The sequence below is a fragment of the Meleagris gallopavo genome, chromosome 5, assembly GCF_905368555.1.
Source record: "Meleagris gallopavo chromosome 5, MGAL_WU_HG_1.1, whole genome shotgun sequence".
Taxonomy (NCBI): domain Eukaryota; kingdom Metazoa; phylum Chordata; class Aves; order Galliformes; family Phasianidae; genus Meleagris; species Meleagris gallopavo.
Genome location: NC_139408.1, coordinates 2,843,842 through 2,870,583, shown reverse-complemented (window position 1 = coordinate 2,870,583; position 26,742 = coordinate 2,843,842). Strand labels below are relative to the sequence as shown.

Sequence of the window (26,742 nt, the reverse complement as noted above, 5' to 3'; positions counted from 1 at the left end):
CTTCTGCAGTCCCCCTCAAATCATATTTTTTTAGCAGACATCTTATAAATCATGATGGTTCACAACTAAAAGTTGTCAGAAGTGTGTGTCAGGGAAATTATGCTTGAAGGCACCCTGATACAACACTGGAAATGAGTACTAACTTTGACTAAGGTACTGTCTGGGGAACTGGTTGCTTACTTTGATAACCAGCTCTTAACAAAGACTAGTGGCAGATCCTGCAGTTGCGTATGAATTTTGGTCACTAGCTGTATCTTTAGTTTTATTTTTCATAAGACTTCAGCATTTCTGATAGATGGTTCCTTTATACCCATCTATATGAGAGCATATACGTAGATCACTTCAAAAGCAATGCCTCCTATTTATTTCCATGGAAATCTCAACAGATGCAATGAGCACAATAACACTAATTGATAGAGCAAATTCATTGCTACAATATACTCTTTTTCAATATGGTCACCACCATTAGAGATGCATTTTCACCAGCAGTGAGTCTTTATGCCATGCCCATAAAATGTGCACCAGTGGAGGTGACCACTGTTGCTGTCACCACTGCTGAAACACACCACCTCACTGTGCTCACCCCCACTGTTTGGTCTCCATAAACATTCAGCAAGCATCTGTGAATGTCAGTGGTTGCTGTTTTTTCCACATGGAGGAACTCATTTACACACCTTTGCTTCGTACTTACTTCCATGTTAGACACCATTCTGTCAGACTGCCCCCCTGCTGCTATCTACCACACAGCAGCAAAATGTAACCGAATATTGGTGGGAAAGTTCAACCTCCACTGCCATGCCAATGACATCCACCTCTGATGTTGTGGACCAGCATAACTACATAGAAGGCATTACTTTCAGAGCAGGCCTTGTGTATCTAAATAGGGATTATGATCATTTTTTAGTCACGAGTCACATCGCAGTTCAAATTTTGCTGTTCACTTTTAGGCCCCAGTGTTTGATCCTAGGAATGAGTATTTATGCGTGTGTGAAGCCATTGTTTTTGTTCTTCTTTTCAGCACCTCGTTTTTGGAATAAAGTCTTTCATTGCTTACCTGATTCCAGACATGCCCAAAGACTTGTGTGACAGAATGAGGAGAGAGAAGTACTTAGTCCAGGAAATGATGTATGAGGCTGAACTCGAGCATTTGCAGAGAGAAAGAAAAAAGAATGGGAAACAGTATCACCACGAATGGCCTTAGTCAATACCATGCTGCAACAAAAATGCTGTTTGGAAACTGAAGAGTGCGATTTCGAAATGAAGTCAGTCTTGCATCAGTGTGTGCGATTCAAAGTGTATATATATGTTCTTATTGGGCTGTGCAGTTGCAGGCTTTGGCAGGAATTGGAAAACAGGTGCTTCCGATGAAGAAAACGAAGAGCCTTATCTGTAACTGGTCTGTGAGGTGAGCGCCCAGAAGAACTGGCACTCAGGAATGTGCAGCAGACTAAAAATTTGGACACTGATTTTAAAATGGCAATGAGTTTTTACGCTGTTCGTGAAGATGCTAGCAGCATAATGAAAATAAAAAATTACCTATAAACTTATACGGTAAGGGCATGACTAAAAAGAAATTACATGATATCCACTACAGCTTCTGATTGCTCAGCCGCATCTGTAATGCCTCTGAAGAAAAAAACAATTGTTGCCTTTGTGGACATAACTTGATATAAACGATCTTTCAGGCTTATTGTTTTGTCAGGTTTGTCCTCGTCTCTTGTTGAGATTGTGGATGTGGTCCTACCCTAAAAAGTGGGTATATGGCTGCTTAATATATACTATGCAGTTTAAGATTTGCACATCATTGTCATTAGTCTATCCTTCCAGTCGAAAACCAAAAATTCTAAATTCAAAGAGAAAACAGCAGCACTAAAACACGTTGCATTGCCCACATTGCAGCTGCAGTTGAAAATGACATGGCTACGAGTTGTCTTTCCACTTTTTTGTGCAGAAAGGCCACCTTCACACACATCGAGGATGAAAGAACTGTCATTTCCATGCTCTGCTGCATGCAGATGTCTAACTGTGTTACTGTTCTCTTTGACCTGTCTGAGCAATTATTCCGTGACTTCACAGAATGCTAACTTGAAATATTCTAATACAGTGCAAATTACTTCATTCTGAATATACAATTAACTATTTATAGTATGCAAGCTTATGCAGATATGTATCAGACATACAGTATAGCATTTTGACTTGCTTGTTCAGGGAGGGAAAAGCTGAGCACCTTATAACAATGCTCTTCTCATTGTAACAGTAAATGTTCCAGTAATGTGCACTTCTTTTATGGGGCTAAATAAGTCAGAGTATGGGAATTAGAAACAGGCTGATGTGTATACAGATTGTCTATAAAAGCACACACACACACACAGTGGTTACTTTTAGATTTTCTATAATCAATTGTATGCCTTCTTACAGTCTGGGGAACTCATTGTATAAAAAGTAGACACTCGTGTAAAGAACCAAATTTCAGGTTTTTTTGTGAATACAGTGTAAGGTAGTGCTGCTTATGGTTGTTGTCACATTTTGTTGATGAAGTTGTCTATTAACATTTCATAATGTGTGAAAAGATAGGCACGTAATTTGAAAAATCTAAACAAGCGAGCAGAGTTCACTTGCAGCGTAGAGTGGGGAAACAGGGTTGCAATCATCCCGTTTATCCTGTACAGTTTTAAGCAATGCTCCTTTATATTGAATGAGAAGAAAAACAAACAAACAAACAAAAACAACAGAACCACCAAATTATACTGACATTATGCATTTCTATTATTTTAGAGATAAAGCTGCAGTGAAATCACTGCTGCCGGATACAAAAAGACCTGAAATTTTACTTGGTAAATGCAACAGTGATTCAATAAGTGTCATTCCAGTATTTACTTACATACATTAGAACAATCTTTTGATTATTATTATTATTATTACGCCATATAAAATGAATTTTAGGAGCCCATCAAATAGATGAGTAGAATCCATTGTATCCAGTGGACTTTAGCATCAACGTTTAATTTCTGTAGTCATTTCACTATATTTGTCTTGGTTAATTCCAGCTTAATGTGACCTGACAAGGCAACTACAGAAGTATCTACAGTATTGCACAAAGGGGGAAGGAAATTGAAAGGTATGGCTTAATCAGATGTATTAGCAGTTAGTTCTTTGATAATGGGCTGTCAGAACTCAGTTTTCCATATTTTGGAAAGGCTGGTAATTATATTTTGGATAGTTCCTCAGGAGTCCTTATGAGAAATATCAGCACTCTCCTCAGTGCTTATAGATTCACACTATTTAATTTAATTTATTCTCTCCCTGTTTCATACTGTGGAACATCAAGCACCACTTGACAGCATTAACCATGTGTCACAGGTTCTGTTTCTGTGCCACGTAGTGATAATACTTCATTTCTTCAGAAGGTCACAGTTCAGCTCTCTTTTTAAAGTTTTCTCTAACAGCAAAACGCCTTGGCTGGCCCAAGGTGAGAAGATTTCAAAGAAAAATCAGCAACAGTCAGAACTGGTGATTATTTTGTGCTTTCTCGTTTCTGCTGTGGATATTGGCACAAGTCAAAACAGGCAAATTCCAGCTGAACTTAAAAGTGCATTTGAAAGAAAATCTTTTTTGTATTTGAGTATGATTTGGGATTTAAATATTTATATTCTTAATATAAATATTAATTTACTGGTGTAAAAAGTAGATTGAAGGAAAGTATGTAGATCTGACGTTGCAGTTTATGCACTGGAAAAAGCACAAGAAATTTTGGAGAAACACTGTGTGTTCCTTTATATACGAAGGACATGAACAAAGCGTAAAGGTTTTGCCACTAAGAGCCATTTGCTTAAGCTGAGAACTTTTTGCTAGACTTTGTTTAGTATGCTGTTTGCATTGACTGCACGTTCTTTTACAGAAGTACAAGGCACACACTGTCCTCAGGAATCCTGTATTTTATGAATGGTGAATGATCTTTTCATATTCTAGGTATTGTCTTTCCAAACGAATGACCAGTACGAATAGACCGTGCATGCAAGCTGCGTTTGTGAAACCTGACAAAGCTTTAGAACTTAAATTCGTGCAAAAACGCTTTAGGTCATTGCTGATCTGATCTATGACAGTTTTGCTCTATGCATGCGCCCTTACAGAGACTGCATGAGCAACTAGATATTCTTAAATACAAACCATTAGTCCAAAATGTCTTAATTATTCCGAACCAAATTCAGCGTCTTGATGCAGACGAAAGAAATTTCCATTTCAGAAATTGAAAAAAATGACACACATTACACATATTTCTAGTTACTTTTAATTCCAAATTTGTGCCTACTGTGTGAGATCTGAATTCTGGTGAGTGAAGAAAGGGGGGGAAAAAAGCACAGAAATGAAATGGATCCGAAGAATTCTGTTTCATTAGCCTTCCTAATGAGAAGTTCCTTCTTGGAGCTCAGCATCTCTGTCTTTGGAGGGGGATTACAACTGAATGCCATCAGGGTTGCCTGCAGATTGAGCAAAGGCTCTTTGTTATGCTGTAATTTAATTTTCTTACAGTAGTGATTGGGCATCCTGATGGAGTATTTTGTAACAAGGCAGGCCACGTGATGGCAAATTTTCTTCCCAACCTCCTGTTTATTGAAGCATTTATAGAGAAAATTTAGATGAACAATTAAGTTAATATTGATGATGATGAGGCTTAAATTCCCATAGTAATGCTGGATGACAAATGGTTTGAGTTTTTTTTCACATATTTCTTCAGAAGTACATATCTTCATTCCTACAAAGCAGATGCATGCCTCTTACTATGCCCTTTTCTGATAGCAGTTTGACTTATATCATGTTTTTGGGATTGCTTAGGCTCTATTGTATTCCAAAGAAAACTCAAAAATGTTTGGAGGGTCTAGTGAAGATAGGTGAATATATACATACCTTAATGCGTAAATTCTTTGATTTCCTGAGGTTTTCTTCATGAAGGAAAGTATCTTGGGGCACAAAGCTTTAGAGAGAGTGTTAACACAGGGAAAGGCATGAAGTCATACTTTTTTTTTCTTACTGTGTCATTAAGATGATCTGTGTGCATCCGTGGTTTCCTTATTTTGGCTTCTTCTGCCAAACTCCAAATGCAAGTGCTTCCAGAGAGAATGATTGGAGCCATGCAGTTCAGTGAATTCCCTGCATGGTATCATGTGGGAGTTATGTCACCAATTTTCAGGGGGCAAATTCGTATATCTGTGTTTAGAAGCATCAAATCACTTTGATTAATTGAAAATGATCTTGTCTATAAAAAGAAAAAAAAAAATAGCTCTCCTTAAATAGATAGCTTACATGTAAGACCAATTTTCATTAGGACTGTTATAAACTAGATTTTTTTTAAGTACACCGAGTAATGTATTCTTATAAATAGCTGTACACGAAGGCAGTGAAGTTAATGGAAATCAATCACATTTTCCATTTAGCATTATGTAGAAGAAAAGGGACAGGTACAAAAACAATTATCAGTGTATCCATGATCACTTAAAATTGCATAGTATTTCCAGATGCATTTTATTTTTCACAATCCTCATAAGCTACTGATGTTGATTTTGGGGGGGTGGGGGTTAAAGCTTGAAGCAAATCTACAACCAGCCATTCATAACAATGTATATTTCATGTTACAGCTGACACTAGAATTCAGAGATCCACATTTAGGCAGATTTTGGAGAAAAATGAATTATTTTGTCAGTTCTAATGCATAGTTTGACTGAAGCATAACCAGTAACTGTTTTTCCAAGCGTTTAAGTGAGTTGCAAACCTGAATTCCCGTGGCAGAAAAGGCAGTGGCTTTCAAAGACCTCTTTACCTTTTTGTGTTCAAGCTCATGCTAGTTAAAGCCCACCTCCTGCTGCGGTAAAATGGAATAAACCAGCATTTTGAGGGCTGGAGATGAGCAGAGAAAGCAAAGCTCTTGTGTTCATTTTAGCAAGTTTTGCTGCAGAGTCCCTTATCGATTCTCCAATATGAGGGGTTGAAACTGGAGCATAGTGTGTCTGGTCTGCTCTGACATCTGTCACTGTCCCAAGTACCACCTTTTGTAGCCAAATACTACCTTCCTTCTGTTCCTCCCTACACACACACACACACGTCCTGAAGGTCCTACCCAATGTTGGCATTTTGAAATTCATACCAATAGGCTCATATCGACAATTTTTCTCCAATTCTGACATTACAACTGCATTCACTATAAATTTACATTGACATCATTTTGGCATGGTCCTGATAGCACAACGTTACCACAACAGCACAAATTTATAACAGCACAACAAAGAACCATAGAGAAATCCCTTTGCTTTTCCATGTTATGCAGGAACTTTCTTAGTTCACGACTGGGATTTTGTCTTGAAATGTTAATGGAATACCCCCTCCTCACTTGCACTGGAAATTACCTTTTGTTAGTTCCTTTGGCTCATTCTAACTTCTTGCCATAAGCTCTGTAGCACTAGATGTTCCCTGCAGTATGCTCTTTAATTGCCACGAACTAGTTGTTGGGATACTACTAGATGAGAAATGAGAATTAAACCCAATGCAGTCTAAAGCTAATGAGATTTTAAGCACTGAGAAGATGAAAATTTTTCTGTTTAAATTTTCAAAAAATTCAAATCACCTTTTTATTTAATGTTCTATTTAGAAGACTCGGAATTTTGTATTGAAAAAAATCTACAAAACTGTTGATTCTAATTTTTACCTAGAGTAGTATCACTGAAATTTCAGTTGTTTGAAATAATCTCATGTAAAATCTACATAATATTGTTCAGCCATTTTTACTTCAGTAGTCCTGGCTAACTTGCAATATCATGATCATAAGAGATTTCTTATAATGTGTATATACTTGAAATTTATGTAATATTTAAATACAACTTGGTTTCTAATTACGAAATGAGAGTACAGTTTCAACTATTTTTTCTATTCATAATTCCAAACTTTGTAAGTAACATTTAAAATAAGGTTACCACCAAGTGTTTCAGAGAAATTAACTTTTATGCACTGCAAGCTAGAAGTTCCTCTGGCCTCTCAGCTTTCACTTTCTTTTGGGTTTAAGGTTACTCTTACAAGCCGGTGTTTACCCCAGAACTAAAAGAATTCACTGAGGAAAAGTTGTTGATATGATTAACTATTGTAAGACACTTTTGGCATAAATTTGTCTTTGAGATGCTGTTTACTTTATCAAGGTTTACATGTACAAATGCAATGACTTACTGTATCATACACATTTGAATATTGCATTTTTCAATAATAAACTTGGATATCTTTGAAGGAATCTCTCGGTGTCATAATTCCAGATATTCAAAGTTATGAAAAATACACTGGTGAGTGTTCATGTGCCTTCAAACCATAGTATGTGAGGAAGTAATGGATGGGTTAAACTTGTCTCAGGCTGTTGAACATTTAATAATACTTACTGTGGTCTCAGGGCACATACAGACTCATTCATTTGTGATCTACTGCTCTCACTAATTATTAATTTCCTACGTTTAAGCTCCTGTTTTAAATTGACATTTTTCTAGTTTCTTAATCTCACTTTTTTTTTTCCACTCAAGTGCACCGGCGAGCTCTTCTCCGGAAAGATCAGTGGCTTGGGACTTAAAGCAAACAAGAAGATTAGACAGCTTTAATCAACACTGAATATTTAACCAGAATGGTAATTTTTTTCTGATTTCCAATTTAGCCTTAAGTCTTGGTAGAATACTCATTAATGAACTGATTAACAGTTTTAGCCATCTTACGTAAGGCCATGTGTTGGGCTTGGGTAAAACCGTTTGGAATGTCTGACACAAAATACACGTGGGCTCAGTGGACAGCTGTAGTTGAAACAAACCTGGTGCAGAAATATACTTCAGAAGACAGTAAGTCGGTAGCAAATATAATGCTAAACTGTTCTTAAGGGTGTGAAGAAAAACACAAACTGGACAGCCTCTGGTATGCAGAATGTAAGAATACTGCAGCAAGTAGATACCTCAAGAAATACTAAATAGTTTTTACAGTCAGATGTCTCTTTTTAAGATATCATCCCATTATCGGTAGAGAAGTTTTGGGGTTTTTTTCATCCACCATCTATCTATGTAGTTTGATGCTGGTGTTTTGGTCCATTTTCACTCCTGAATTGTTGATTGGTTGTGTTGAGAGCCAAAATGAGATACAAATGCCTGTGTTTTCTAAGTTTCCATTTCTGCCTTGCTAACCGTATCAAGGTTGGATGCACAAACAAGAAAGCTAGTCACATGAGACAACAGGCTGCCAGCCAGATTTAGCTGTAAGCTTTTATGAGATTATAAAAGTGGTGTAAAAGGGATTAACGCAAATATTGACTTAACTCTCAGTTTGTTGACAAAGTGTCTCCCACAGGCAAGACCGTGTCACTTACAGTCTGTTATTTTGTCTTCTAATTGAGTAATCAGGGACTGTTCCCAGAGGTTGGGCATGAACACAGATGGGGGAAGTAACTTGGAGGTCCACTTTGACCTAAATCTACATCATAAAGACAGGGTCACTGATTAGCAAAAGCAAGATCTGGGACAATGTGCTGGCTGGATCCATAAATCTGAGTCTTCTGATATTTTCAGTCAGTCTGCTTCATTTAATTCAAAAACTACATCCAGGGTTTATCAAGGGAAGAGGTGATCTGTTGAGTCTGACTAACAGGCAGGATGTAGAGGGAAATGCATTTCACTGAAACAGAGCCCTTAGCACATTTAGGTACATTCTTCCAAAACATTCTAGCACGGAAATTATTTCAACTCATGATGTGCTTTATTCAGAATTCTTATGGATTCTCAGTTAGGAGGCATTATAAAATGACACTTTATTTATTGCTTACAGCTAGTAAATGGATTTTGCAGCTTAAAAACAAAAAACAAACAAACAAAAAAAAGATATACAAACATTCAACCAAACAAAAAGGCTGAAGATAATCTTTTCAAGCTAAAAGGATGTCTTTCAAAGACTAATATGGATAAAGAACTACCCTGAATTTTTGTAAAATTTGTTACCCTCTCCTATTGCTTGGAATAAGACATTATAAAGACTTCTTATTTCCACAGAGGAAGCAAGCACGACAAACTCAGTCAACAGAAGACCAGTTTGGTCTATACAGTGTTTCTGTGCAGAGGCTTTTTGTTGATGCCTAAGAATAGGCACAGACCTCCTCCTCTCCCTTGGCCTCCCTCTGTCTGCAGTGGAGAGAGCATGACCTCCATCAGAGGGCAGTTCACAGTCTCACCTTAGTGAGAGACCCCGGAAGCTCATCTGAAGTCTTGTTTTTTCTCAAGTTTACCTTTGCACGTTACCCTTCAATGACTAGTTACTGAACAGAGAATGTGGTATAGACGTATTGCAGCTACTTCCTAGTAGTTTCCATGACAAGATTCATGAAACGTTTCTTCTGAAATAGCAGAGCTTCCAAAAAGAACATTGTGTTACAATTTCCCAGTTCTGTCATGAAATTCATAAATAAAAATCTGGCCTTTACTGCTATAGAGAGCAGTTCTTTCTTGGTCATCTAGAAGGTGGTAAATGTGATACAAAGAGCTCTTCATTTCTGAAGATGGGGTAAAGTTTGATTAAACATCCCATTCCTCAGCTTCTAGAGACGAGATTCTTTGCTCATATTTGTATAGGATTTTTCCTCAGGATTGTAACCAGGCAACTGGCTTGCATTTTCTTTGCTGACATTGTTCTTGAGGGTATCTTCTGTTCCAGTTGTATCTGCGATAACCGCAGGCAGATTTTTTTCAAAATCTTCCTGTAAAATAGAAAGAAAATACCCCAGTTGTTTCAAAGGGCACGCACTGCTTTTGCAATTGCTTAAAGAGTGAAATTTTGACACACTTGCCTACAAATCTGAGGAATTGCTTCACTACATAAACGACTGCCAGACTTACAAAAATGTACTGTTTAGTGTGTCAGCACTCCACAATCATTGATTTTCTCATTCCTGCATGGAAAGTCTTTAATAAAAGCAGCAACAACAACTTCTCACAACTCCTCTGTTGACGTACAAGTCTTTAATTATGTTCTTAGTGAGTCTCTAATTACGAAAATTTAGTTTTTAACAAGCATATTTTTTTTTACATTTTAGTGGGTTTTCTTTTTTGTCCAGCCTATGCTTGCCTCAGTGGTTTCCTGCTGCAACTACTTAATTAATCTCATTGTTCTGTATTTTTAGCATATGCAAGGGGCAGTTGTTTCTTTTCACTGCTTCTATTAATGTGGGCATCATTTTTCTTCAGAAAGTCCCTGCTGAACACCTAAAGCCAAGTCAGACAGCTGAAGTAAATCTGGAGCCACAGATGCTGTCTGAATTGAACCACCAAGGGGGAATGGTTTTAAACTAAGACAGGGGAGGTTTAGATTAGACATGAGGAGGAAGTTTTTCACAAAGAGAGCGGTGACACAGTGGAGCAGGCTGTCTAAGGAGGTTGTGGATGCCCTATCGCTGGAGGCATTCAAGGCCAGGCTGGATGTGGCTCTGGGCAGCCTGGTCTGCTGGTTGGCGACCCTGCACATAGCAGAGGGTTGGAACTGGATGATCATTGGGGTCCTTTTCAACCCAAGCCATTCTGTGATTCTATGACCGCATGAAGAGTGAAACCTCTGTGGCAAGTTAGGCGGGGTGGGACAACTTCTGCCTTATTGCTGAGAGCCTTGCAGGCTGAAGTTTATTTTAAAGATGTAAAGGTGCTTGCAGATTACTCTAAAGCAGCTGAAAACATGCAATTAGCTTTATCTCACACCTCTCAATCTAGCAGACTTTGCTAAGAAGGAGCAGTGCCTCTGCAAACCATTAAGAAAATGGGACTCTCATGTTTAACAAAAGGCCAGGCCTTGGGACACCTGTGGAGGAGTCTTTTGTTTTGTTTGTTTTGCTGCAGCTGTGAAGAATTGCAGCTCAGCACAGATCTGCCATCTTTGGAGTCTGGGAGGGGCTACAGAAGCACTGCGCAGACAAAAGTGCCTGGCAGCATATGAGCAAACTGCACACGGGCTGTAAGGGAGGTCTGAGACGGGCTGCTGGGGGAAATGGGTAACCTATTGCTGACTGGAGCTGGCTGGGACACCCTGGCATGCCCATGTTAGCAGGTTGTGGCTGGACCCTTTGCTCTGCCAACTACTCACGTCCTGGCTGTCGTGCCGCACACCACACCACATCAGTGTCTTGAGCCTGTCCGACCAGAAGCAAAAGAAGTTGCAGACTGGCTTAATTAGCACGGGGCGGATGTCCTCTCCTTTGGCAGGCCCTGGAAGGAGGGGAGAATGGTCAGCAGTAAGTATGGCTGTGGAAAGATGGCTTGGAAAAATGGCTGTGAGATGTTAGACCCCAACCCATGCTCCCTTCAGCCCAGGCCTTGTGAGCAGCTCTTCAGCAGCCAAGCTGGGTTCTTGTGCACAAGTGCGTTGTTCTTACTGAACACCAACCTGTTACAAAGCTGATGAGCAGCCCTGAGATGATGCAGCCCAGGCAGCCGATGGTACTGAAGTAGAGGTAGGACAGGGAGTACCAGGTGTCTGCCAGCAGAGGCCTGAGGAGATGTGACAGGAGAGAGAGAGAAGCAGCTCATGATGGCCGCTGCCAGCAGGGATGCCTGTGCTAGACTGAAGTCACAGCAGTAGGGAAATACCTGTCGGCAGCTGTGATGGGAGCTGCTGTGGTCGGCAGGGCCGTGCTGTTTGCCAGCGTGCAGTTGAGAGTCGACAGCTCCAGGGGAATGGTCTTTACAGGCTGTGCAGGATAGATGAAGGAGCCAATGCCAACCCAGAAGGCCAGGGTGATTCCAGTGAGGAAGCCGCCGATTGCACCCTGGTCAGGGAGAGCAAGATACGGTCAGAGGTAGTTTGTGGGAAGTGCATTTTTGCTAACATTATGGTCAGCTGGGTTCTTTCTTGGCTGAGGTGAAGCATTGTTCTCTACTAACAAGAGCTGCAGTCAAATGCTGACGTTTGAAACTGAAGTCAAAGAATTAAAAGTTGTACTGCTGAACAAAGGCGGTGGGGCAGAGTGAGGTAAGCTTTGGTTATGCTTTACCCAAGTCAGCAAAGATGGAGCAATTGAGCTTGTTCTGTGCTTCCTAAAGTGGGTATGAATTGAGATGGGAGATGACAAGGGAAGCATGTCATGTTAATATTTTATCCTTTTATGAAAGACAAGAAATTGAAATCTAAAAGAGAAACAAATAAAAACTTCCAATATTGATCTAATCACTAATTATCCCATAGTTGGGTAGTGATAAATTCAGACCGAGAAAAAGGCTTTCTAAACAGTTATTGACTTCCACTGGCTCTGACAGCCAGTTTGGACTCTAAACCCATAAAACAATTTTGAAGGTGGGGTTGTAACTGAACAACTCCAAGAGATTGTCTCTTTTATAATAAGGATCTTTTGTTTCTTACCTTCCAGTTAACACAAGGAAAGATTATTCCCAGAGTAAATAATCCCAGCATGGGCCCTCCGCACATTCCATGAATGGAGAGGGCAGCCTGTGGATGCAGAGAAGAGATGTGAGCCAACACAGCAACGGGAGGAGCCTGAGCAATTCTGATTCCCATCTGACTGTCAGTGGTGGAGAAAGGACAAACAGTAATTTCAGTGCTCAATTAAAGAGCGAAAGGACTGCAATCAGCTTCACTTCCCAGCAGTAAGTAGTGAAAGCGATTTCTTTTTTATGATATATTTTTTTTTCAACTGAGTTTTCTTTGCACATGAGGAACTAATATGAGATGGTCCACAGGAGTTGTTCAGATTGGCTAACAGTCCCCCAGTGTTATCAGTTCAGTTCATTGCATTTCAGTCTATCCACGAACAGATCATTGCCTTTTTGAAGCGCTAGATACCTGCACAACTCCTCCCATCAGTGATGCTGCTCCAGCCATGGATGTGCACAAAACACCGTATAATATACCTGGAAAAAAATCAGACAACAAGATTGTCAGTGCCGGGTAATAAATAAGACAATTTCTAATTGAGCAGCAGGAAGGAATTTGCAGTTTGGGTTTTGATGTAGACCATGAAGCACTCAGCGCTATTTTGTGCGAAGTCTTTGGGTTTTTTTTGTTCTTATGAAGCTGAATTTAGCACTGATATTAACTTAAAAGTTTCATCTAGAAGTGCTTCAGTTCCTGTTGTCTTTCAATAATATTTTTTAAGTGATCTCATGAGTGAAATGAACAATGATGCAAACAATGGCTTTCTTCATTTAATGCTACTGTTAATCTTGTGGCGGGCAACTTTGTCATAGCATTCATCAACAAAACTTATCTTATGAGCTAGCACACCTTGGTTATTGGATGTAAAAAATGGTCTGTCTTGGGTGTGAGTAGAAAGGCTAGGTAGTAAGTGGCAAAGCTGGAACAGAAAATGTTGCAGGTGATGACAGAGACAGAGGAGGACTGGTTTTGACCTTAATAAATGTCAATGAAGGGTTATGATGTCATTAAAATACTTGTAGAAGAGTTAAGACAATACTGCAGAACTTGTAAAACGTATCATACAAATGCAAACCGCCTTGGACTTGGTTCTGACAAGTTGCCCTGTTTTGTTTGCTATATCTTTATTGTCTGCTGAAAAACTGAACAAGCTTTTTTTACGATTCTCTAAGTTTAAACAGAAATGTCATATTGTGCTACTGTAAAGCAATAATATTTAGTAATATTACTGTAAACCAGTATATCAGTAACTACGTTGATATATTTCAGCATTATTAAGCAGTTTCCAAAGTATTCCCAGTACCTTCAAAACAGAAGAATGCATGCACCTTCTCGAAATGATTTTGGGTGGTTGTTGTTGCTGCCAGCTTTGATTTGTTTCTGTACCATATATCGAGTGCACTTAATTGTACTGAAGCTGGTCGTCCTTTAAAAACAGTTATGCTGCTGTGGGGGTTTTGGAAGCAGAAGTGCATATTTGAAGCAGTGCCTGAAGCAGCTGCTGCCCTTCACTCGCACAACTGCTCTCAGACTGAATTTGGAATACAGTTTCATTGTGTCCTATTTGAAATAATAAGCAGATTTCTGCATGTATTATAGCAATTTTACTTGGAGGACAAGAGCACAATTCTATAGATATTGTATGTGTTTAATAGTGAATTTCCTGAGTTCACATTACCAAGGCATTATCACAGCTCAATGATGTGATTGTTTGAATGTTAGTAGACCACACTGGCACAGTTAAAATGGTTACTAGAAGTGAGCTAATTCAGCTTAATTCTAGCTACTTAGCTGAGATGCTTAAGTTAAAAGCTTTGTCTCTGTTGGCTTATTCTCAGGTCAAGAGAGGAGTCAGGAGGAGGTCATCTTTTCTGGGCATGGAGCAGTTATGTAGAGTAGTAATTCTGTAGAGAACCGCCTCTGAAGTTTACCTTTCTCTATAGAGGAAGTATTGCCTAAGGCAGTGAAGCTCCTTTCCAGAGTCCAAAATCCTGCCCTATTCTTTCTTGTACTAATAGCAGTTGAGAGGGACAGACAACTTTGCCTTTAAACAAATGGATTCTACTTTGGCTACTCACACAAGCCTTTGCTGGTCCACGTGCTGGTCTTCTCAGACAGGTTTGGGAAGCATTTCCTGACCAAGTCTTCAAAGGTAACAGTTGCTAAAGCATTGATGCTAGCTGCCACCGTGCTGTAGAAGAGGAAGAAAAGAATATTGAGTAAATACAAAGCAAACTAAGCTGAAAGTAAGCTGTTTTTATAGAGAAATGCTGCCTATTGTTCATTGTTAAATACCGTTCAAGAACTGCAAATTTCATCATACATGACGAATGCACTGTGGATATGGGAATTTAAGTAGCAAGAGTGATAATTTTCTTAGGATAGCAAGGGTTAAATAATACCATTTTAGGTTTGGTGCAGGTTTCTGCAGAGACTAATTATCTCCTAAACTATAAGCAGTTCTCTTGAATCTGGCTATGTATACTGCAGATGCTAGTTGAGGGTTCTGTCCTTCCTGTGATTGCTTGGGACCCTGCTTCATGCAGTGAGACAGAAACTCATCCCAACTGACTATTCTGTTTACTCAACGACAAAGATCTTAAAAATTACTGATTATGTCATATCCTAAATAATAGTTGTTCTCATCTACTGGAGGGGAAAATCCATAGATTTACAGTCTAATGTTATGTGTTCCCTCATAAGTGAAAAACATGAAATAGAAATGGTTTTTGACTCTTTTAACTGGATGGGTTTGTCTCTGTGGCCTTGTTGTGACAGCATGCAGGAAATGTAGCTTCAGTTGCATTATTTGCATTATTTGGCATTCAGTGCCCTTTGTTCTGTAAGACTCCTGCTAGGAGCAGGCAGTTGGTTATATGCATGTTTTTTGCTTGTTTTGGTAGCTCTCTTACTGTAATATTTTCTACACATGAAGTATTTTGAAACAGAATATCAGAGTTTGACTCTATGGCATTTATGCATGTCACTGTGAATTTCAATCTTCTCTCTTATGTCCCATGAAGTATTGATGTTTGGCCTGTAGAAAGTACAAATTACAACCACATGCAAATCCCTGAGTTACTCAAACTTCTTCAGGTAGACTTCTCTCTTCCTATGCTAACTGTACAGACAGGCTTGGTAGAAAAACTCTCCATTCCTATCTATGATATGATATGGCAGTCAGGTTAAATAAATGCAACTTCAATGTGAAGAACTACAAAGTTATTTCAGCTAGCTGAGCTCTGGTGTTTCTACAAAGATAAGGATGTAATTTTACCAGTACATTATTTTTATCCTATAACTTATTGAAGATGAAAAGATACCGGAGATGTGGAACTAGATTTTAGTTCCAACAACTTGGCAAAGTACTACTGCTTTTTCTAGAACGTGCTAAGAAAAAAAAGCTGTGTATTCATTAGGATTTCTTGTTTTAGCCTTGTTCTGGGCCCTCAAGAAATCAGTGGCATGCAGTTCAAATGTTATTTCAGACTCACCGACCTTAATGTTCCGCTGAACGCACAGGCAACGAATAGTCCTGGGACTCCTGGCATCGAAGAAAAAATGTCCATAACAAAATATGGCATGAGCTGGGGTAGAAGACAAAGAAGGAAAAACACAAGAAATGAGTTAGGATTTTCCTGGGTAACAGAGAAGTATCTGCTTTTGTTCACACTGCTGAGTTTTTACTTTCCAGCCAACAAGCCGTATTAGATTTTGAGAAAAGCAGATTTTGTTTAACAAAACGCAATCAGATTTGTATTGCAGGAGTGTAAGAATAGATGTGTGCTAGCCCTGATTCAGCAGTCACCTCATTGCCTACAGAGCTGCAAGGATAAAGCATCTCACAGGAGTTAAATGGACTTTATTCATGCGATGTCTGGGCCCAATGCAGCTCCAAGTTGTAATAATCTGCATCTGTACCTGATCAGGAGCTGAAATGAAGTCAGCAGTCCAAGGATCACAATTCTTGTAATGAGCGTACATCACCAAACCACAGAATACTGCACACACCAGGATTATCCAAAGTCCCAGTAAATTCAGGTAAAGTGCCCTATAGCAAAAGAGGAAATTCTGATTAACACAAGATAATTTATAATAGTTTTTCTATATTTAATTATTCCCGATTTCTTTTTGAGAGATTCTTTGATGTAATCTCTTAAACATCTCCCCATCTTCACAATGTGTAACACGTATTAATATAATAATAATAATAGTAACAGTGAAAAATATAGCCTTCTCTGGGCAAGGATAAAGGTTACACTTTGTACAGCTGAAGGGAACTGATGTAAAACCAGTAACTGCTATATGCAGAACAGACTGCAAGGAAAGCTGGTGGGGTCCTTCCTCTTGCCTACAAGAGCAGGTTTTTGTTTGTCAGGAGTTACTACTGTTCTCCACTCAAGGAGATGTAATGCTTTGCCTAAGTGTTAGTTTGCATGGGTTCTGTCGTGGCTGCACTGCTGCCATGCAGAGTTGTGGTTTCATGTCAGTAAAATGGACATGGGTGGCAGCACCCACTGGGGAGGTTGTGTGTGATTCAATAATCCTGCAGACTCCGCGAGCTGCCAGATTTCATACAGCCTACATCACCTCCCACAAGTTCTCTGGCTAAGGCTAGAGCTATGCTGCTGGCACTCAGAGGTCTTTCTAGACATTTTACTAGTGATATTCTTGTATTCTTGTTGTCATGACTTCCAAACGCTAGCAGAAACTGAATTTGAATAAAGGAAATTCCTATAATCTATCACAGCCTTAAGAAAAACGAGTGTGATTGCAGCCAGCAAAAAAAAAAAAAAAAAAAAAAGTTTGAAGAAGGGAAGAAAAATCTTATTTCTTTTTTTTGCTAACTGTGCAAGCAGTTAGTATTAGAAGAAGAAGTTGGGATGTTCACTAGAATGTGTATCTAGTTATGCACACACTCATGCTGAACTTTAGGAAGTTAGCAGTCTGGAGACCTATGTGTCTATACTGTGAAGTTTCATATTTGATTCTACAATTGTCGTATTTTTTAATGTTTTATAATTTTAATAAATATTTGTGATCACATATCATTTAGATGATGCCCTGTACTATAGTATACTCCATATAGTATACTCCATTAATGGAATAACCACTTTCAGTGAAATATTACATAGGCCAAATTCCAGAAATAATGTTTTTTTGTAGAAAGCTGGAGATAGTGCTGCTTCTGTGCAGGCATCTTATCCAGACTCTGCTTTTGAAGATTGATTTGGCACTCTGACTGCAGATTAACAGGCTGTGCAAGAGTTAGCTAGCCAAGGGGAAGTGGTTTGAAGTTGAGGGAGGGAAGATTTAGGTTGGTTGTCAGGAGAAAATTCTTTACAGAGAGAGTGATGAGGTGCTGGAACAGCTGCCCAGCGAGGCTGTGGATGCCCCGTCCCTGGAGGTGTTCAAGGCCAGGTTGGATGGGGCCTGGGCAGCATGGTCTAGTATTAAATGTGCAGGTTGGTGACCCTGCATGTGGCAGAGGGTTGGAGATCCATGATCCTTGAGGTCCCTTCCAACCCTGGCCATTCTGTGATTCTGTATGTTTTTCTTTTTTCAAATACTTAGGTCACTCAGAGCCAGAGGGAATAAGACTGTCAGGGCAAAACTGGCTAACAGCCACCCAACAGCATCCCAGTATTTATTTAATGCAACTGACAAACTGTTGGCGTAATTCCATGTCAATATATTTCATTGCTAGAATAGGCTAAGGACAGGTAACTTACATCTTTGCATGCTTCTCTGATTTGCAAGAAATGCATCTCTGTATTGTGGACTGATTAACTCCGTAGAGTCCTAGCCACGTGAATGTTCCCCCAATAACAATTGTCCAAAAGGTGTGTCGTCTTAAAGGATCTACATCAAAGCTACAAAAGAGAAAGATAAGCAGTTCAGTTCCCTTACTTAAACACAGTTTCATTTAACAGTACGTTGGTGAATTTTCAAGAATATATTCAGTTCTATCCTCTGAATCGAAGTACTGCATTGATGTGTTTTGGTTTAGGTTTGGGGTTATTTGTTTTTAACTTTATATTGGAACGCTTCTGTCAAATCAGGATAAACATATGCCATGTAGAAAAAGAAATTGAAATAAATCCCGTGGTTTGTGCTCAAATTTCAGATCTGTCACGTTATACCAACTGACCCACAAGCCATCTTGCTTGGGACCCAATTCTTAGCAAGGAACAAACTCATACAGTAAATATTAAAAATTCTCAAAGCTCTTAGTTACATCATTTTGATGTATTATTTCTTTTGCAAGGTATTGCTTCAGCTGCAGTGCTATCTTTTTTTTTTTTTTTTTTTTTGGTAATAGTGAAATGTCATTACTCAGCAATTCTAACCCCTGCAAGTACATCTTTCCATCTTTCCATCTTACATCTGTCTTTTCTGCAGTTCTGCTAGTCTTAATATGGACGGCAGAAAACGTTTGACCTTGCTGCTAGTTACTGCCAGCGACTTGACTTGATCATTGAATTCTAGTCAACGCCACAAATAGCTAAAGATCATCAATTTGCTATCCTGGTGCTCTGTTTCCTCATTGCTAACTGCTGTGATGAGTGTATTTAAAGTAAAGAACTGAAAAATTGAGTACATTTACAGCTACGCAAAGAAAAAATGGTAAAGAGTATTAGGACTTGGATTTCTTCAAAGCAGGAAATGGAAAGCAGAGTTCTTCTCTCCTTGGAGGTCAACTGCAGTCCCAAGAACCAAAGAAATAAGGAGTAGGCTTCTCTATGCTAGTTCACTGGCAGTGTCTCATTGTACTGTGGTAGCGTATTTTGGGCTTAGTCTGAGGATGGTTTCTAAATGCCAAGTGTACGAGAAGAAAAGGTTTGTGTCATTAGCTTCTTACTCAAATATGTTCAGTCGTGATCCTTCATAGGCATCTTCCCAGATCCTGGTTGACCCACCATTCAGAATAGTTCCTCGAATCAAAACAGTCACGAAGCCAAGCACCATGATCACCATTTGAAATGCATCTGCCCAGACGACAGCTTTTAATCCTCCCTAAAACAAACAAATTGTGAACTTGCATTGTCTTTTGTGTCATTCAAAGACAACAGGAGGTAGAAGTAGCACTTATTTTAAGATCTAATTTTATGGCTGTATGTATAGCATCCAGCAGATCAGGTCTTTTCTTGAACTTCCTTTATTTCCTCACTTTCAAAGATTGTGATCTTGCACACAAGTGTAATGGCTGGCCCGCAGTCGTATGAGAACATCTGATCTCAAGTTACATGTTTTTTTTTTCCTGCTTTCTTAATATTCATCTAAAGAATATCTCTCTGCTGTTGAACAACTTTATAGATTACAACATGGCCTATGTTCCCATAGGACACTGTATATTTCTCAAAGTGATCCCCAATTATACTGACATCACTAACAATACAGAATGGCCCCCAGAAAGTTTGCAATTGAGCTTTCTTCCCTAACTACTTTCATATTTCATATTTCATCAAATCAGTGCTACAGCAGCATAAGTGGTGTTTCCAGCAGGGGCTGAAACACTGAAAAAATAAGTGATAATTATGTAATGATAATGAATACTAGATGTGTCCTGAGCTGAAGTGCTCTCCACTTCCACTGCAGCGTTCATCTTTGTTATTATCTGAAGGCTCACGTTGCTTCCACCCAGAAGCAAAGCTCTCTCTATGATCTGTGAGCCAGCTTTCCTGGATTTTCTCCCTCAGCATTGATCTGCAGTTATGTCAGAGGTGTGTTTTTCATTTCAGTGTTTTTCTTTCTATGACTTGTAAAAGATAAGGGGAATCTTCTCAAATGATTTAGTATGGCAATGAAAGGTTATCATCCCCTTATCTGGTCTCTGCCTCAGGCTGACTTAAACCTTTAAACGGGGTATTTAAGAATTGAGATATTTTTCCCTCTGAATAGATTTATTCACACTAAAGATTCTGAAAGAAATTTATCTCTTATGTTCTACTACTTTAAACACTCAGGCAGTGTTTAGATATTTCCCTTCTGTTACAGCTTGTGTGAAAGGGTGGATGAATTAAAAAAAAAAAATAAAAAAATCTGTGTTTAAGCTGTTCAGTCAATGCCTATTACGTACCGTAGTGCAATAGAAAGTGCAGACAACTCCTGTTGCAACTACAGAGCCCCAGAGATCAAATCCAGTGACTGTGGAAACAAAGAAAACCAGATAGTTAGCAAAGTGGGGGTAGGTTTTCCGGATGGTAAAAGAAAAGCTGTGATCCTTTAGCCCTGGAAGGAAGGACATAGTTATTGATTTTAACATTTTCTGTCTGCTAGGAGCTTTGCCAGATTGTTCGGGTTTCTTCATTGTTTTTTCCAGTTTGGGTTTCACTGATTTTCAGGTACAGAAGTAATAGTTAAAAATAATTACACGTAGGAAACACTTTGTTTTATAAGCATTGCTTCCTTCTCTTCTTAGTCTATAACTTTATTTTAAAATCTCTCCCACCATGCATTGTTTGTGAGGGCAAATCAATTTGTAAAGGTTTTCATAGTAGCAAGGTTAATATGGCCTGCTAATGAACATTAACTTCTGCTCATAGCTGTCACTTCATAGTGTAAAGTGCTTCCTCTATGCTCCAGAGGAAGGAAGGAAACTCAGAGTGTGAAAAGTGGTATCAGAGAAACCAGATGCAGCTTGACTGATGAACAGTGCAAGGAACTCCCCAGTCTTTTTGCAGTCAGCCTTAATTAAGTCAGATCTGCCAAGGATTAGGATCTAGTGATTCTCTCTGCTCTGTAATAGTACATTTACTAATCCCATCCATAACGATGGATGTTCTATGTCTGTTAGGATCAGTTAAGGCAGTGTGTGAAAAGTAGCACTGCATCCAGCTACAAGGAATGGGTTTATCTCTGTTGGAACCTGAATGGGCGTTCAGTTTTTGACACGGTGTTAAAAATGAAGTAGGATCTTGAAACATAACCCTTAACATGAGGAGCTTGACTTTGATCTTGCCTGAAAAATGGCACCCTTGCCAGAAAAAAAATCCCTCAGCACCTATACAGACATTACCTTGGTGTCATCCCTAAATAAATCTGTTCTTAGCTGCTTTAATGATTGGAAAGATGCATTACTATTCTGCATTTCTTTGGACAGCTGTGGCACTGCAAACACTTTGGGAAAGAAGGATATCAGCTTTGTGCTTAAGATACTAACAGTGATAGTGGTGGTCAGGAGGCAGGGAGGGGAGGAATCAAAGTACGGAATACAGTCTTGGATCATCAACTTGTACTGTGGACTTTGTCAGGATGTTGAGAAATTGCTCATCACTAACTTCTTTGGGTTGTTACTGAGTGCAAAATAACAGAACAGCAAACGCTAAACTGCTAGTGTGAGAGGGACCTGGGGAAGGAGAAACAGAAAGCCTTCTAGGTGCACTCAAAAACCTTGCTATAGAACTTGTACGAATTTTCTTTTCAGAGGACTTGTTTAGCTGCTTGCCTTGCTTGAGTTATTCTTGAATTGTGTGTGGTTATTTGGAGTAGCCATAAAGGCAGGGAAACTCACCTTGGTTGAGAGCCAGTGATGGAGCATAAACCACTATTCCTGTGTAAAGAATCTGGAAGAGAAAATGTTCATGGAAAAAAAAAAAAAAAAAAAAAAGACATGTACATGACTTCTCAGTAACAATGCTTCTTTTTAGAATGGAGCTTATCGCAGAATATGAGAACTAGAAGTTTCTTTAGATCAACTTGTATTGCCTTCTGCTTCAGTCTGCAAAATGGAAAGGCTTTTTTTTTTTTATGGTCCTTTCATTAGGAAGGAATTATCTCTCTAGATATTTTGTACTTCATTCATTGTTAAGATAACTGGATGTCAAAAATATCCTCATCAAGTAGAAAGAGGAGGTCCCAGTAAAACACAGTGATGCAGAAATGACTTGTATCAGATCTTGGAAATTACACTTCCCTTTGTCCATTCAATTGCTTTTCAAGCTAACATGATGCCCTTCACGAGGGTGTTCTGACAGTGAGGGAGAAACAAAACCTGAAAGCAAATGAACATTTCTATCTATTGTTGTAGGTTCTAGAATTAATAAAAATGGGTTTGAAGTAGAAATAAATGTCTTGCAATATCCCAGAAGCTTTCATCAAATACCTAATTAGTGTTCTGAGGAAGTTGGTGCCCTTTTAAATCAAAGGGCAAAAAAGTTATGTGATGTATACCTAGAACAGTGCTTTGGGAAGCTTCTAAAATGTAAGTAAAGCTAGTAAAGCTCAGTCCCTCTGTTCAAGATCCAGGAACGCTTGTTTATCTATACATGCAGGGCTGTGGAGGCTTGTTTTGTAGTAATGCAGAGCAGAATATATTTGTGGAGTCTCTCAACTCTAAGCAGTGATTTCTGCCCTGTTGTTGGAAGCAACCCTTCTGGGGCTGGAGCTTGGCTGGCCTTGCTGCTACTGCTGCTTGAGAGGGCCAACTGGGCAAGCATTGTTAAGGAGAAACTGGGAAGAAACTCCACCTCAAGTCATCCCCAGTGGTGCCATCATGAGGCTAGAACAATCTAGGCATCTCCCAGGATGTGCTGTAGTCAGCAGCTTAACAGTGGGATAGCCTTACCCAAGTGTCACAAGCGGGTAAATAAATAAGCAAAAAATGTACCAAGCAGTACTCATCTAGTTTCTCAAGAAAGATGTAATTTCTTCTCTTTGAAAGAATCACAGAATCGTTATAGGCTGGAAAAGACCACTAAGAATGTCTAGTTCAACCACCTACATCTCCACATCATGCTCACTAAACCATGCATCTCAGTACCACATCTCCACAGTTCTTGAACACCTCCAGGGACAGTGATTCCACCACCTCCTGGGCAACCTGTCCCAATTCTCACCACTCTTTCTGAGGAAGTCTTTCCTGATACCCAACCTGAACCTCCCCTGATGAAACTTGAGGCCATTCCCTCCTGTCTTATTGCTGTTATCTGGGAGAAAAGGCTGACACCCACCTCAATACAACCTCCCTTCAAGTAGTTGTAGAGAGTGATGAAGGTCACCCCTGAGCCTCCTCTTCTCCAGACTGAACAGTCCCAGTTCCCTCAGGCACTGACTTAACTAACTGACATAAGATTTGTGTTCACAAATCTTCACAAATCCGTTACCCTTTTCTGGACATAATCCAGGGCCTCAATGGCTTTCTTACAGTTAGGGGCCCAAGACTGAACATGGTATTCAAGGTGCAAATTTAACACAACATCCAAGTGTCAAAGGCAACGTGAATGCATTTTTGTATCATAAATAGGAAAAAACTAGAAAGTAGGAATGCAACTGTCCTTCTATCTTTTTAACATTCACACTCCAACCTAATTATGAATTTTGTTGTAAGGAAAAGTTCAGGTTGACACTTTATTCAAAATAAATATGTAGACTGAAATGATCACAAAGAAAGAGGCAGTATCTTCTTACCGTCTGCAGGATGTAGATCACTGTTGCAGCAAGACGGACATTCTTGTTAAATCTTAACTCCAAATACTAGGAAAGAGGAATTTCAGTAAATTGCACACGTAGCATCTGTGACACAGCCATTAACCTTCTGTTCTCCCCGAGTAACAGCTTGCTGTGCAAGTAAAACTACTGGCAACTGACGCTACTGTTGTGAGTAATGAACGGGAGAGCATAATTACTGCTACGCGTAGAGATAATCGCATTTAAGAAATCTTCTCAGCAGAATGTAGTTGAAATTGTATGTTGGGTCACAGCATGTAATATTTGTTTTGTGTTGGGAATATAACCAGAAGAGCCCACAGGCTATGAAGAAAAGAAACAAGGTCATCTCCTGTTACAATAGGATAAAAGCAGTGGAGGAGCAGATAGAGAAGCTGCAATGTAAAGGCTTTCACAGCCCCTCAGCTAAGCTGGCTTTCTCATTTGCCTTGTTTGATGCTGGATCTGCACATGGTCAGTGGGTAGAGGCAAGTCAGCTTAGAGTCATAGAATTGGTGGAGCTGGAAGGAACACTTAAAGGCCATCTAGTCCAGCTCCTCTGCCATGAACAGGAACACCTCCAGCTCCATCAGGATTGCTCAGAACCCTGTCCAGCCTGACCTTGGATGTCTCCAGGGATGTGGCATCTACCACCTGCCTGGGCAACCTGTTCCCTCAAGTTACTAACAGCTCCTCAATCCATTCAGTACTACTACCCAGATTCCACGAATTATGACAGGTCTCCAGTACCCCTACCCAAGTTCTTACAGACTTCCCCAAAAACTCAGGTCTTAAGCCCAAATCACTACCTAAAATCTTCCTGCAGATTTGAGGGGAAAAAAAAGTCCTCATTGCTAATCCCAGGGTACTGGGGGAGGGCTGGATCTCCCCAGGGCCACTGGCCATGTGTTCTCCCCAGCAGACATCAGGCTCCATACGGGTCTGTTTTCTTTGCCAGTCTCTAGGCAGTTTTTCAGAAGCAAACTCTTACTAATTTTGTTAACATTAACTTCTTGCCTCTTGCATAATAAGCCCCACAGATTGCTGTGCAAATAAGTAGCTAATTTATGTTATTTGACTTGTTTCTAAAAATAATTCATGAAATCAGCAGAGTCATCTTCCCAGCATGCTAGGAAGGGCTGTGTCTATGATGATACCTCCAGTGGTTCAGATAAGAATCTCCTTCTTGATCTTGCATTAAAACCAGCTAGAAAGTATACTTAGTCCTGGTGGTGGGAATAGATGGTCACTGTTATTTTTTTCTTGCTTTTGACTGAAACGTTTCCAAACAGCCAGGCAAAGCTATCTGACTGAAGCCTCTCCTTGAGTTTCAGCATATAGAACATGAGCAGCCTTTCCACTATCAGAAAGCTCCTTGCGAAGTAGCACAGCTTTGCTCACCCAATCTTTGCTCAGCCAAAAATTTCCACAAGTTGGTGCAACAAAATCTGCAGCAGCTGATGAAATACTAGATGGCTACCCCAAATGTTGGAAAGTGCACACCAGAATGAAGCAGTTCAAAAGTATTTAGGATACTTTTCAAATACTTTCTAGCTGTGACGGTTTTGTGCTGGTGTGTAAACTCTTTATGCTGCCTGTGCTATTTATCCTTAACAAGACCTCTGGCTTTTAATTTGTGCCTTTATTTTATGCAATATACGTAAGTGACTACTTTGTATAACAGAACCCAATTTTAAAAATAATTCCTGCATAAATACATTTGTTCTGTGAATTATTACAGAAAGTCTTCAGTATGCAGGCGTTTCTCCAGAAATATCCATACACATCATGCTGTCTTTTATAATGAGATAATGCACTGTTTAAAAAAATTTTTACTTACCTCGTAAGTGCTTGTAATGTCAGATCTGTAAAATACAGGTAGAAAAAGCTCAGAAGTTAAAATGATGACAAATGTGTATGAAAGGAAGAAAAGAACGAAGGATGCTCCATAGCGGTAAACTTCGGAGGGTGTCCCCAGTACTGTCACTGCTGACATGAAGCTGGACGTGAGGGAGAAGGCTATTGGTCCACATGACATCTGCTTACCACCCACCAAAAACTCCTTTGAAGTTTTCTTTTTTCTCTCCTTAATTGCAAAAAAGACTCCAATGCTAGCACATACTAAAAATAGTCCTGCAAAAACAATATAGTCCCAAATGATAAATTTTTTAATTTCTGGAGCTACGAAGTTTGACATAGCACCAGCTGGGTGATTCTCTGGTAGAGGATTCTGATTTACTACAGTTGTTGCTCTAAACAGATCTACTCTGTTAGCAGCAAAGGTGTAAATTGTCTATAGCTTATCAGTGAGAAATTAACAAGAAGACCGTTTGGTTGAGATGGCTCTTTTTATCCAGTCCACCTCTGATGAGGAAGAAAAAAAAAAAACAGAACAACCAGCTAGCTCACGATAAGGAAGGAGGGTGTTGCATGCTCTTAGACCCTAGTGTACTGATGTTTCTGCCAGGCAGACTGGACGGGGGCCGTAGCTGTGAAGCCTGCCCTACACTCCCTTTTTATCTAGGAGGTTTTAATTGGAGGTTAAATATTAGCCGGACAGATTGACTTGATCTGACTCTTTTCTAACCTATCAGCATTTTTAAATAATAAAATGAGAGCAATAAAAAAAATAAATAAAGGAGAGGGAAAGGAAAGAAAGCACCATGTGTGAACCTATGACCCTACCAGTGCGTTTGTTTTCAAAGCAACCATTTCTTCGTATGGTTAAAATCTAAACTTTAATATCAATTATAGGGTTCACAATTGTCCTCTGACGTTTTAAGTGTGCTCCTTGATAGAAGCTGTGCTGTAAAGAGTTGAAAGCTTTAATGATTAAAAGTAATTGTAATGCTTTACCCTGAACTCATAGCCTACTCTTACTGGGTA

The 26,742-nt window shown here is 39.4% G+C and overlaps 2 protein-coding genes and 1 long non-coding RNA gene across 6 annotated transcripts in view; 2 read left to right on the top strand and 1 right to left on the bottom strand.

Moving 5' to 3' along the window:
• ANO3 (anoctamin 3) overlaps positions 1-7,266 on the top strand; it is a 167,304-nt gene extending 160,038 nt beyond the window's left edge. For all 4 annotated transcript variants that reach the window (XM_085223884.1, XM_085223885.1, XM_019615250.3 and 1 more), the window contains one exon: positions 1,019-7,266. In XM_085223884.1, the coding sequence (XP_085080010.1) occupies positions 1,019-1,201 (183 nt within the window). In that variant the 3' untranslated portion in view covers positions 1,202-7,266. The remainder of the gene's footprint in view (positions 1-1,018) is intronic.
• Positions 7,267-8,738: 1,472 nt separating this feature from the next.
• On the bottom strand, positions 8,739-26,340 carry SLC5A12 (solute carrier family 5 member 12). Its single transcript, XM_003206094.4, has 15 exons — positions 25,697-26,340; positions 23,839-23,904; positions 21,944-21,995; positions 20,510-20,577; positions 19,292-19,446; positions 18,162-18,302; positions 16,351-16,480; positions 15,928-16,016; positions 14,508-14,620; positions 12,838-12,905; positions 12,397-12,483; positions 11,628-11,806; positions 11,425-11,528; positions 11,125-11,246; positions 8,739-9,751 (listed from the first exon to the last, which is right to left on the bottom strand). The coding sequence occupies exons 1-15, from the start codon at positions 26,051-26,053 to the stop codon at positions 9,593-9,595; spliced, it is 1,890 nt and encodes a 629-aa protein (XP_003206142.1). The 5' UTR covers positions 26,054-26,340; the 3' UTR covers positions 8,739-9,592.
• The window catches only part of LOC146544209 (uncharacterized), an 86,841-nt gene continuing 72,507 nt past the window's right edge, over positions 12,409-26,742 (top strand). Inside the window, exon 1 of the long non-coding RNA XR_014883341.1 lies at positions 12,409-12,641. This is a non-coding gene — a long non-coding RNA (uncharacterized LOC146544209). The remainder of the gene's footprint in view (positions 12,642-26,742) is intronic.

Coding starts and splice junctions, on each gene's coding strand:
- SLC5A12 (XM_003206094.4), bottom strand. CDS start 26,053: ATGTCAAACTTCGTAGCTCCAGAAATTAAAAAATTTATCATTTGGGAC. Junction 23,905..25,696: donor ACATTACAAGCACTTACGAG/GTAAGTAAAAAT, acceptor CCTCTTTCCTAG/TATTTGGAGTTAAGATTTAA. Junction 12,484..12,837: donor TGATGGGAGGAGTTGTGCAG/GTATCTAGCGCT, acceptor CTGCATCCACAG/GCTGCCCTCTCCATTCATGG.